Source organism: Carassius gibelio, chromosome A16, assembly GCF_023724105.1.
Source record: "Carassius gibelio isolate Cgi1373 ecotype wild population from Czech Republic chromosome A16, carGib1.2-hapl.c, whole genome shotgun sequence".
Classification (NCBI taxonomy): domain Eukaryota; kingdom Metazoa; phylum Chordata; class Actinopteri; order Cypriniformes; family Cyprinidae; genus Carassius; species Carassius gibelio.
The window spans coordinates 19213497-19225872 of record NC_068386.1 but is presented as its reverse complement, the minus strand read 5'-3'; the positions used below and the strand labels follow the sequence as shown (position 1 = coordinate 19225872).

At 37.4% G+C, this 12376-nt stretch overlaps 1 protein-coding gene across 2 annotated transcripts in view; it reads left to right on the top strand.

Annotated features, from left to right (window-relative positions):
- LOC128030854 (neurocalcin-delta A) overlaps nucleotides 1-11090 on the top strand; it is a 48492-nt gene extending 37402 nt beyond the window's left edge. For both annotated transcript variants that reach the window (XM_052618912.1, XM_052618913.1), the window contains 3 exons: nucleotides 6850-7249; nucleotides 7716-7821; nucleotides 8884-11090. In XM_052618912.1, coding sequence (XP_052474872.1) covers nucleotides 6872-7249; nucleotides 7716-7821; nucleotides 8884-8981 — 582 coding nt within the window. In that variant the 5' untranslated portion in view covers nucleotides 6850-6871 and the 3' untranslated portion in view covers nucleotides 8982-11090. The remainder of the gene's footprint in view (nucleotides 1-6849; nucleotides 7250-7715; nucleotides 7822-8883) is intronic.
- Nucleotides 11091-12376: the final 1286 nt, after the last annotated feature.

Sequence of the window (12376 nt, the reverse complement as noted above, 5' to 3'; positions counted from 1 at the left end):
CTGAGAGCTGGACACAGCTGTTCTTGTTTTGTTACGCTCTTGCTTTTTTCTCCCATTTTGTACATTTCTGTTAGAGATGCTTTAATTTATAGAAATGTGTATAGCTTTAATGTTGCTAGACAGGTTTTTATTTGTATTGCCCTCAAAGATAGAAGGGCCTAACCTAGAGAAAACTGAAATTATTAAACTCTACTTATATTAATGCCTTATTTCTGGTACTTCTCACATCAAATGCATTCCCATTGCTAAAAATACAGTTTTTAGAAAACTTGGAAACAGATACTGTTGCATTCCTCCTTAGATTGCACTATTTCTGATGTGTTGGAAATGTTAAAAGTCATTCTGTTTGTTTCCTTGGTTCTCCTCTCTCTGTGGGAAACTGTTTATCCCTGCACTGTTGTTTATTTGTTGGCATGCCAACATGAAATCCCTGATATTATATTAGTAATTCTTTAGGCCAGTTCCTTGGTTTCAGTTCCCTTTTCTTAAGTATGATCTCACACACTCTTATTTCTGAAAATCTGACCTTGATCAATACATTTTTTTATAGTTGTCTTTATCTGGCATGTTTCTGTGACAAAGCAGCATGGTCTCCGTCAGCAGATGTCGCTATTTTACTGTCATAAATCTTTTTCTGTTAGCATAACTGTTGCAAATAAACATTCATAATGTATAAAAACTAATATGAAACATTCCAGCTGAAGACAAGGAAATTACGTCTTTTTTTTTTTTTGTAAAAAATTACATTTTTTTTTTAAACCTAAAAATATATGTTGTGAAAAATGCAGTGATAATTTTAAATATGACCAAACCACCAGTAGGTGGTGGCAAACTAATGTTTTAATGAGTGAGTCATTTAGTAGTCAATTCTTTCTAACGGCAATGTGGCAAGCGACTGTGTTTATGAGTGGAATGCGGAATCATTGACTCGGAGACACACTACAATTTTGCGATGGCTTTGATTGGAAAAAATTTTATCAGCGAAATTGAGCAAAAAGTCAATATTGTATAAAATATAAGTGACTTAATTTTAACTTCCTTTATTGAACTTCTATATCAGTGTCACATTGCAATCATGTTGATATTGATGTTCGGGGGAAAATCTTGGTCGTGTAATGTTGCTCACCTAAATCATATTTTAGATATTTTTTTCTATCCCAGTATGCATATGTAACTTTCTGTGAGTTACTTTGTGTGTGTGCTGTTGCGCGGGCTTCATCTGGCTGGACGTAAATGTATTATCAATTGCCATTTAAACTGAATGCAATTAAAATCAGAATCATTCTTGCACAAAATTGTTTAAATATGAATGGGAACGTAAGTGTGATGTCAACACGGACCATCATTTTACCGTTGCCATGTTACAGCACAGAAGCATTATTGCAAACAGGAACATGTATTCTACATAGAAATTTCCTGCTGGCACTTTATTTGACCAGACTTTGTTTTTCCAGTGAGTTAAACAGAACGAAAACTGAAAATGCCATTTCCAATAATTTTAGTCGGCTGAAATATCATCCTCCATACCTCCATAAGGTCCCCACAGTCATGGAAATTCAGAAATTATCAAGGAAGATTGGAAATATCATTATGAATGTCAAGTTTTCTAGTTTTGTTGAAATATTTATTTGGATTTTGCCTCATCCACTAATCAAGAACAACTGGAAATGCCATGGATTCACTGGCCAAAGCAGCAATCAGTGTGGACATCAAAGATCAGCCTCTTAGAAAGTGCTCCGCAAGAGCTTAATTAGATTCTGTCTGTCGTTAGCAAATTACCACCCAAATTAAAGGCCTTTTTTTCTTTTTTTTTAAAGCTCTGCTTTCATGCTGCCGATATGAATGATTGTAGTCAGTATACACAGTTTCAAGAAGGGAAAACAGGATGTTGTTCCCCCCAGTGGCCTGCAGGGTTGTTTTAGAAGTGTGTGTGTATATAGTGGGTGTGGCGTCAGGCGTTTATTAACAGAAATCTACATAAAGTTCAAAAAAGTAAAAGTGTAAAAAAGAGTAAAAGTGTCCAAAGGGTGAGTGTGTTAAAATTAAATGGGGGGTCTGCTGTGTTTGTCATGCTGTGGTGTTCGTGAAGGTAGGGCAGTGTTCAGGAAGATGGGTGCAGGTAACGGGCGAGTCCGGAGGCCGCATTGGCTCCCCTCTCTGGTCTGGGGCACAAGCGGCGGCAGCTTCTTCCAGTGGCTTCATCCTTTTCTTTGACCACAGTGCTCGAAGGGACTAGACGGCCTGATATACTGGCCCAACGGGCATGTAACGGGTGTGATTCTCATCCGGACCTCTTCAGCGGCACAGAGATGCCTAAACAATCCCTTCCTGGACCCACGAGGACACCAACATGGATGCACGTGGGAAGAGACCGGTCTTTTGAGGAGAGGCACACTCAACATTTTAACAGTGTCAGTGATGAGGCTCCAGGTGTTGCTTCAGGTGAACCAAACCAAGAGACTTTCCTGAGTTTTGTAGTTTTGAATGCTCAGAAAACCTTTGCAGGTGTTTTAAGTTGATTAGCTGATTGGCATGTCACCATATTTTAATTTGTTGAGATTGAATTGAATTGAATTGGTGGGTTTTTGTTAAATGTGAGCCAAATTCATCACAATTAAAAGAACCAAAGACTTAAACTACTTCACTTCTACTTGAGTTGAATTAGTGAAATGAACTTTTCAATGACATTCTAATTTATTGAGATGCACCTGTATAGATACATATATATCTTTTTTCAAAACTATTTTAAATACATTTTTAATTAAAAATAAAAACACTAGTGCCCTGCTAGATATTTTTGCCTTTTCTTGGCTTATTATTGTCAGCTTGGATCTGTTTCTGCTTTACTGTGGAAGTGAAAGGTTGAGGTGTGATAAAGGCGAAGTAACAAGCTGCCTGAGATGTCGTCTTCTTGAACATTTTACTGGCTAATGATTTGTAGATTACGTTTGCTTGAGCTTGATCACAAGCAAAGTGAACTGTGGGCTGGAACAATCCGAAATGCAGTAGTTTCCCACTGTCACTGTGCAATTAGTCATCTTTCCAAATGGCTGAAATCCAGATATTTTAAGGAAATCCGTTTAGTGCAGCAGTGTTCGGTCTAGAGATGAAAACATTGATTTATTGTGTTCTCTCTGCCAACCAATGCTGCTTGGAGTGTCTGTTTCCATAGCAACATGGCAAGAGGTCACAGAGATTCATTATTGTACATGAAGACAGCATTGCTAACTGCATTGTAATTAAGCCCCAGTCTGTCCTCCGTGTTTAAATTGATGTTCAGTTTAATCAGGAGGGTTAATGCTGAATACTTAATACATGCCTGTCGGCCATGACACCTCTCAGCTGAGAACTATTTCTCAGCACATGACATATAAAAGAATGTTGTAAATGTAGTTCACAGCTAATCCAATGTGACCTCAACAACTGCTTTCCTTGTCAATTTGCAGTTAAAGATAGATTAAACACATGTGGCACTATAAATATTCAGTTGCAGAGAAACAGTCAACCATTTCAGTCTTGTCATATGAAATAGTTCAGAGCGCAGAGACCAAAGAAGAAGCACTTTAGTTGTTGTTCTGTGTTTACTGCTAATGGCTTCTGTCATCAGACTGAATGGCCAGTTTCCTGGGCCAATACGGGATTTGGTTCTTGTCTGCGGTTATATGTAGTCAAAGAACGCATTGGTTATTCTGATTCTATCCTCATCTGCTTCCAGTTCTTCCATTTGCTTTAAATCTCCTTCTATGTTTAAATAGCATGAAGTTCAAATATTGCATGTCAAATGAAAATGTGAGTCTTGAGTTTTTCCTGAAGGGGTTAGTGATGTCCTTTTGTTCCCTGGCATAAATGTCAGTACCTGGCATTTATTTCTGATTTCTGATTTTCAATACTGTGAAAATCATAATTATAATACATGTGTGTGTGACCCTGGACCACAAAACCAGACTTAATCGTCGAGATATATTTTTAGCAATAGCCAAAAAAAAAAAAAAAAAAAAAAAAACGGTGTGGGTCAAAATGATCGAAAATATATATTTTTATTTTATGCCAAAAATCATTAGGATATTAAGTGAAGATCATGTTCCATTTTGTAATCTAATTTTTGATTAGTAATATACATTTGTAAGTATTAATTTTTTTAATTCAAAGTGGGTTTTTTTTTTTGTTAGTTTTTTTTTTTTTTTTTTGTACCCTCAGATTCCAGATTTTCAAATAGTATCTCAGCCAAATATTGTTCGATCGTAATAAACCATATATCAATGGAAAGCTTATTTATGATGTATAAATCTCATTCAAAAAAATAATAATTAATTGACACTTAAGACTGGTCTTGTGGTGCAGGGTCACACACGGATACGGTGTTTTTTACATTTTCAAATAACTATTTTCTTAATACTGTTTATAATGTTTTAAAATGTTATTTATTCCTGTTGCTTTACTCCAGTCTTTGGGATCACAGTTAAATATGGTTATGCATTTATGTAAAATAATCAAACAATATTTGTTGTTACATGTCATTGTGTTACCAAATAATAGATTGGTGTGCAAAAGTTAATAAATGATAGTTTAAACAGCAGAGAGCGCTCTCTGACCCCCCCATAGACCGCAAGGGCACTACCACGATCAAGGTCTGGAAATCTGTAAAGTAATCATCAGGGTTCAACTAATTTTACGAAGCTACAAGAATTATTTTTATATACTTAGAAAACAAAAATAACCCCTTTTATTCAATTTGTTTCCACCTCATCACCCTAGTGCCATTTTGGAGAGTATCCACTGAACGCAAACAGTGTATGCTGTTTTGTGTCAGCTGCGACACGCGGATACGTTGTTTTAGAAAAAGTATTCTCGTGGCACAGCTGACACAGAACAGCATACGCAGTTTCTGTTTTTGTTTGTTTTCCTGTTTTTCCTTTTAGTTTGAAGAGCTACACTCCAGTTATAATCAAAGAGTGAGTAGTGTCTCCTCTTCAGCCCTAACCTTCACCACACAGCGCTAATGCACATGATTCATTCGGCTCATTTAAAACATTTTATGCTGTGACTATATTGGTGCGTGCGTGTGTGCGTGCATGCGTGTGTGCGTCTAAATGTTTGCCTAGAACTTTAGTAAGACGGTTGTCTGATTAGTGCAAAGATCCATGGCCCATCTGAGAAACGGGAGTCACTTCCTGCAGAGAGACGCATCAGATGTCACGTAACAGCTGATCCTGTCCAGAGCGTCCGGCCCGAGTAGATACTCTACAGCTGGGGACAGTTAATGACCCATCACATGGACACATTTTTCATTTTTGTTTTGCCATTTTTATTGATTGCTAGGCATTTAGGTCTAGACATGTTTTGTCGTCTTGAGATTTATCCGAATGTTTTTGTTGGTTTTGTTTTGACAAGTTTTTTTTCATATTCTGGCTCATTTACTCCTAGTAAATCCTGACATGTGTTAGTAGTTAGCGGTTGCACCTTTTTTCAAGGGAAGAGCGTCAAGTCTTTTGAGATATGGAAGTGGAAGTCTTTTATGATTTATCTTATGTAATACTGAAATTTGGACTCAAACTGCTTCCGAAGGCTCAGTGTTTAGATCTAGTCATTAGGAAGATAGAAAAGTGCCCTGGTGTTCATGATTGTGGTTTTTTTAATTATCAGTATTTTTAGGAATATTCTTCTGCAGAAAGGGAGTATCTTTAGGGATATTTGTTTGCATGATAAAAGCCATCCTTTCTTGTAAAACTGCCTCATGTTCCCATGTAGTATGCTTCTGGTATCGCTCTGCAGCCCTACATCGTCTTTAGATGATGATGCAGCTGCTATGCAATGTGAATTATTGAGCAGAGAACGTGTGTATGGCTTTTTGTTTTTTAATTCTGTTGTTGATAGTGTTTTGAAAAGTTTTTTAGTCAAAAGTTAATGCAGTTTTGGATTGCTGCTCAGACTTTGTCATATACTTCTAATGAGGACATAAGACGCAAAACAGCCGCACTGTCAGAACACATTTCTCTGAATTAAAACATTTAAAGCCAGTAGGTTTCATGGCTTGACACCGTAACTATTTCTGTGACTGGCTTAAATGGGTATTGTGGGAAATCAGACATACAGTGATTTTACCGCTGCAGGCCGCTCAGCCACTGTATTATTGGTCACAGTGGGTGTTCCTGCTGCTAAAAAAGAGCAATTAAGTGCACGAATCAATCTCATCTAGTATGCTTCCACATTTAAAAGTATCGTTGCATGTTGGCAGAGATGAACCATGCTACTAGTGGAATCACTAGTAACAGTAATACCAATTTCTCTTTTGTGTTGCCTACGTAACACTACAGTATCTGTCCTTATCAGTAGTCACTGCATTACTCCTTGACATAGTTAAAGATAAACTTATCAACTTGCATGACTGGACACGCTTGACACTCAGTCGCTAAACTCTCATGTTACTGTAAATCGCCAGCTTTCATTGAGAATGACATCATGGTGTTACTACAGTACATGGCTTTATTTCATCTGTCGCTTTATTTGTTATCAAGATGTATTTGATTGGCAAGGGCATGTCTCCGTTTGGAAAAAATCTGCAAGCAGAGCCATTGTATGCAACTCTAGATGGACAAACACATGGATAGCTATAGCTCAAAAATCTTCAGGCTTCATGGATATATCTTATGGTATTGTATGAAAAAATTCAAAGGTAGATGACAGCAGTTCAAAATAGGGCTGTTATTTTGTTCTTAACTGTGCTTCATATTATAGTCATTAGGTGTTCATTTTACATAAGGATCATGGCAGCATATGGTACCACAGTATACCATTATGACTTGAGTCTGCCAAACTTACCATGCTTTTTCACTTGCCTCCTTTTTCCAGTGCTGTGTCGTGAAACGAAACCATGGGGAAGCAGAACAGCAAGCTCCGCCCTGAGGTGATGCAGGACCTGCTGGAGAGCACAGACTTTACGGAGCATGAAATCCAGGAATGGTACAAGGGCTTTCTACGGGACTGTCCCAGCGGCAACCTCTCCATGGAAGAGTTTAAGAAAATCTACGGAAACTTCTTCCCTTATGGAGACGCCTCAAAGTTTGCAGAGCATGTGTTCCGTACTTTTGACGCAAACGGCGATGGCACAATAGACTTTCGGGAGTTCATAATTGCATTGAGCGTCACGTCACGAGGGAAGCTGGAACAGAAGCTCAAGTGGGCGTTTAGCATGTATGATCTGGACGGAAATGGATACATCAGCAAAGCAGAGATGCTAGAGATCGTGCAGGTATGTCAAGCAGCCTAAAGCTTTTATGAATCAACCTAATCTTTTCACTCTTGAAATCCTGGTTTAATCATCACCATGAGTGCGGAAGTCTGAAATAGAATCAGATATCACTTAAGGAGACACAAAAGAGAACCCAACCCAGTCCTCCTACCTAATTTTCACATCGCATATGTTGTTATTTCTCACTTGCGGTAACAGCAAGGATAGCTGTGGTGTTAGACTGTCAGGAAGCTCCATACTGTAAAGAGAGCCCAAGTCTCTAAAACAGGTTTTCCTTCACATGGTTATGTTTGCTGTCATTGCAATTTGCCTGATTTATCTTTTGCAGCTTTCTTGCTGATAAGAGTAATTTTAGCATCAGCTCTTGAGGGCCTATCGAATATATATCACATATATAAGTGTGATCAGCAACAATTATGAGGAGATGTTTGAATGACCGGAATCTTTTGTGTTTCGTCTCCCTCAGGCGATTTATAAGATGGTGTCATCAGTAATGAAGATGCCGGAGGATGAGTCCACACCTGAGAAGAGAACAGAAAAGATCTTCAGACAAATGGACACCAACCGGGATGGTAAAGCCTTTTTCTCCCTTTAACATAAAGCTTCTTAAGCAGTCGTATATGATGGTCTTTCAAGGCTAAAATCATGACAGAAACATTGAAGTTTAACAGCGCTTCTCTGATGTCACGGTGTCTCGTGTTATCACTCAATCATTGTTTCAGTCGTGGAAAGATGTCACTAAAAGGCATCAATCAGTGCGTTAAATATAACATTCTACTGTTCAAAATGTTTACCCTTTTACTCTTACATTACATTTATTACAAAATATATATATATATATAAATCTGGCTGTGTGCAATCTGGGCATTCTTTGTGAATTCTGTGCTTGTTTTTTGCTCTCTAATACAAACTAGTTGAGTGATTTGAAGAGCCCCATTAACACTAAAACAAGGTTTAGGACTGTCTACTTCAGCGTGAATGAGTGTGCATGCAATTGATGATCAAAAACCAAACGATGGAGTATACAGAAAGACTAGAGTCACAAGGGATGGAGACTGTGTGCATGTTTGCGTATTTGACGGATCAGACGCAGCTTAAGTGTGTTCCTTAAACAGATACTTTAATAATCACAGTGAGGAAATTGAAGTACAAAAACATCTGATCAAATTATACCATGCTGACTAAAATGAGGTGTGTGTTGAATGCTAATGTTAGTCACATCTATGAGTGAGAGGACCTCTTCTTGAGCCATTTTGGGTAACATTGCCTGTACACTCCTGAATATCAAACGTTTCTTAGCCTTCTTACACCACCTCTTACTTTTAAATGCAAGGAGACTGCAGTGCCACCTACTGACCAATATGGTACTTGCCACTTTTGTGGTTCTTGCACAACTGCATGTTTTTTTTTTTTAGGGATGTCCCTATAGTAAAATTTAGCCCTATACCAAAATAAATAAAACTTCATCAGTGACGAAAAAACCTTGGTAAAAAGGGGAAAATTAACAGGCACAATTTTGTTTAGCTTCTGTTAGATTATACTTGCCCTTTTTTAACCCATTTTATTTGATTTAATAGAAATACTCAAATCTTTTCCATTGTTTCCATAACATAATTTTTTACATTTTATTCTAGGAAAACTGTCTCTGGAGGAGTTCATCAAAGGGGCGAAGAGCGACCCGTCCATTGTGCGTCTGCTACAGTGTGACCCCAGCAGTGCAGGACAGTTCTGAGATCAGCGTCTCGTGCTTCAACCTTTTATTTATTTATGGGTTTTAATTTCGTTTTTTGATATAGTCGCTCCTTCCAGTCACAGGGAAATGATGGAGGGTCAGGGTTTTTTTTTTTTTTTCTATTTTCCCAGACTAGGGCATCTGGGTCTCATCAGACTGAGCTTGGCCAGATATAGAAACACACACATGCGCGCACAGAGTTATTGGCTGTGTTTTCTCTGTAGGGAGCCACACCAGGTCTGCATGAGGCCTGTGATGGAGTGAATTAGGGTTACTAGAGTATTTATCTGAACTCCAATCACTTCCTGATTAGAAAAGAGGTTTCATGTTGTGGTAAAAAATACAATTCTATTAGCTGAAGCAGTTTAAGCATGACCAAGACCGGAATATAAGATGGGAAATAGTTTATGCACTCAATAAAACACAGTTGTGTCCTTTATTGTTATTATTTTTTAATATCTGATGCCTGAATCCTAGATCAAACGGGTGACAATAGTGTGTAAACAACTCAGCCTTAGTGATTTCAGTATTTGGCTTATTTTTAACTTTTAGACTATGTAGTTTCTCTCAATTCATAATTAGGCCAGCTTTATTATTGGCAGATCACAGTATTATTATTCAGTGGGACCAATAAAACAGGCATGCAGATTTTCTAGTTGTATGATTCCCCACGTTGTGCTTACAATCTACAGAGCCTTATTACTTACTGCTGGAAGCGCACATCCAGTTTCGTGTGGATTCGTTTGGTTTGAATCAGAAAGTCTGCCATTCAAAAGACCTGAACTGAACTGAACTGCATTCTCTTTTTCCAGTTTTCTAATGTTTGTACTCTAGTAACTGTAGGCTTGTATATAAATGTGAAATATCAGACACGCATGCAAAACTGTACTCAGAGTTCCATCTTAGGATGCAGCAATCGGTTTTATTTTTAGCAAAAGCATGTTAATAAATTAATCTGCATTTGTGGACAGGAGAGTATTTGTGTAATTTGTATGCACGTGTTGTGTGTGTGTGTGTGTGTGTGTGTGTTTGGTTAATATCAGTTACAGCCCTGTTTGCTCACCCTGGTTCTAGATGTTGTGTTGCATTGTTTGCATTATTGCAGAACATTTTTATTGAAGAAGTACTAAAGCTTTATTCATTCAAAGCTAATATAATTTTAGACTCACTTTAATCTGCTTTATAGGCAGTCTTTAACCCTGGATTGTACACATGAGCATCATCGAGTTACTGAATTGCCTTAAACACACTCCAAAGCGTTTCTGTGTGTAAGTTAATTTTTTTTTTTTTTTAAATCAAGCTTCATTTGCAGTAAATTTGCTTGAACTCGAAATGAAAATGATCCATCTGTTGTTGAGTTTACCCGCTATGCTCTTCCCGTTCACTCCTTTAGCAGATGTAATTATGTTGACGGCCATTTGCTCAATATATTAATTTGTCGAACACGCTCATTTCTAAAATAACATCAAGAGTGTAAGAGGAAATAGGACCCATTGCTTTTCAAATGCCCCTTGCATTCATGTTGTATTCACACCTGTATCCATAGCACTTGCGGCACAAATTTAATTCAACGATAGGTAGAGAGCATTTAGTAGCTTCTAGTAGTTTCCGTATCACCCTCTGCCCTGCTTTTATCAAACGTGCCAACTGCTTCTACTGATGTTCAGTGTTCTTGAATGTCCCTGTTAATGCCAAATGCCTCACCACAGTGCATTCGGTTCTGCTATACTGTTATTTTACTTTTTATCTTACTCGTTGAACAACTGCTGTTTTTGTAAAAATATTAAAACAGAGGCATATCAGAATGTGTTCTGTTAATTCATGGTTTATGCATATTTTATGTCATTTTTTCCCCCCGTTTTCTTTTTAAACATCTGACATTACATTTCTGTATGACAATAATATCATGCAGTCGTGTGCCAAAAATATGAAAGCAGTATTGTGGAAACTTATACTGTACAATTGTTATTTGTCAAACAAATTGTTTGTAATTCTTGCATTTTGTAGATTTTGTATGGTAATCTGTATTTTGTGGCTGTAGAGATTTGAGACCTAGAGATTTGTTTTGGTTATCACATTGAGCAGAAATTAAATCTGGAGAGAACAGCGCGTTGTTGTGTTGCATTCATTTACTCTTGAGAGTCATCCTTTTTGCTTTTGTTGTCTTCAGTGGCAGCCACTAATAGAAACTCACTCAAAATGGGTTGAAATGTAGTAGTACCTGCTTTGGCCACAGGATGTCAGCTTACGTTTACGTATGTTGAATAATTGTTTACATGCTTGAGATCAAGCATCAAATCTGAATGAATAAAAAGCCAGTTTAGACTTCAGAGAATCTGACTCTAGTGTAGTAGTGTATTCTAAAATATTTATTTCCCTGGATATTAGTGTGTTACTTTTATTCCCAATAAATGTTTCCTGAAAGTGCATCTCCTAAAGCAATATTAATTTAAAATTCCCATCACTTCGAAAGCGTTTTATTCTTCCCAGTGTTGTGAGTGCTCTTTGAAGGTCTTGTCCAGTCCAGGGGCTTCAATGAGGAACTCTTCCACATGTCTGACACTCTCGGTGGTACTCTGGGCAACTCTATATCACTGTCTTTGAGTTGATGTGAGATTAGATGGGTGGGGAAACAAATTAGAAATTTCCACTCCTACCCACCACATGAGAAGCATTCCTGAAAAGTATAACCATTGTGTAATTACAGCATTTAAAGGGATTGTTCAGTTGCTGGTCCCCATTGACTTGCATAGTGGTTTTCCTTTAAAAAAAAAAAAAATTGTGTATATATATACAGTGGGGATCGAAAGTCTGGGCACCCTTTGCAGAATCTGTGAAAATATGAGTAATTTTCAAAAAATAAGAGAGATCATACTAAATGCACGTTATTTTTTATTTAGTACTGTCCTGAGTAGGATATTGTACATAGCTCTTAATGCATCTTGTTTCCTTCTGGAGCATCAGTGAATGTTTGAATCTTTTTAAATAGTTTTGTTTGAGTCCCTCAATTGTCCTTAGTGTGAAAAGATGTATCTCAAAATCATACAGTCACTGCTGGAAAGGGTTCAAATATGCAAAGATACTGGAAAACTGAAGAATCTGCAGGACCTTAAAGATTTTTCTGAAGAACGCTGCTCAGTTTAACTGTTCAGAACAAACAAGGGACTCATGCACAACCATCACAAAACAGAAAAACAGTCGAGGATCATCAGGTAACAGAACACCGTATTAAGAACCAAGGGTTCCCAAACTTTTGAGTGGGGTTATTTTAATAATTTCAGCAATTTTTTTGTCTTGTGGACTAAATGTTAATATCTTTTATGTACAATATCTTACTCAGGACAGTACTAAATAAAAAATAACATGCATTTAGTATGATCTCTCTTATTTTTTGA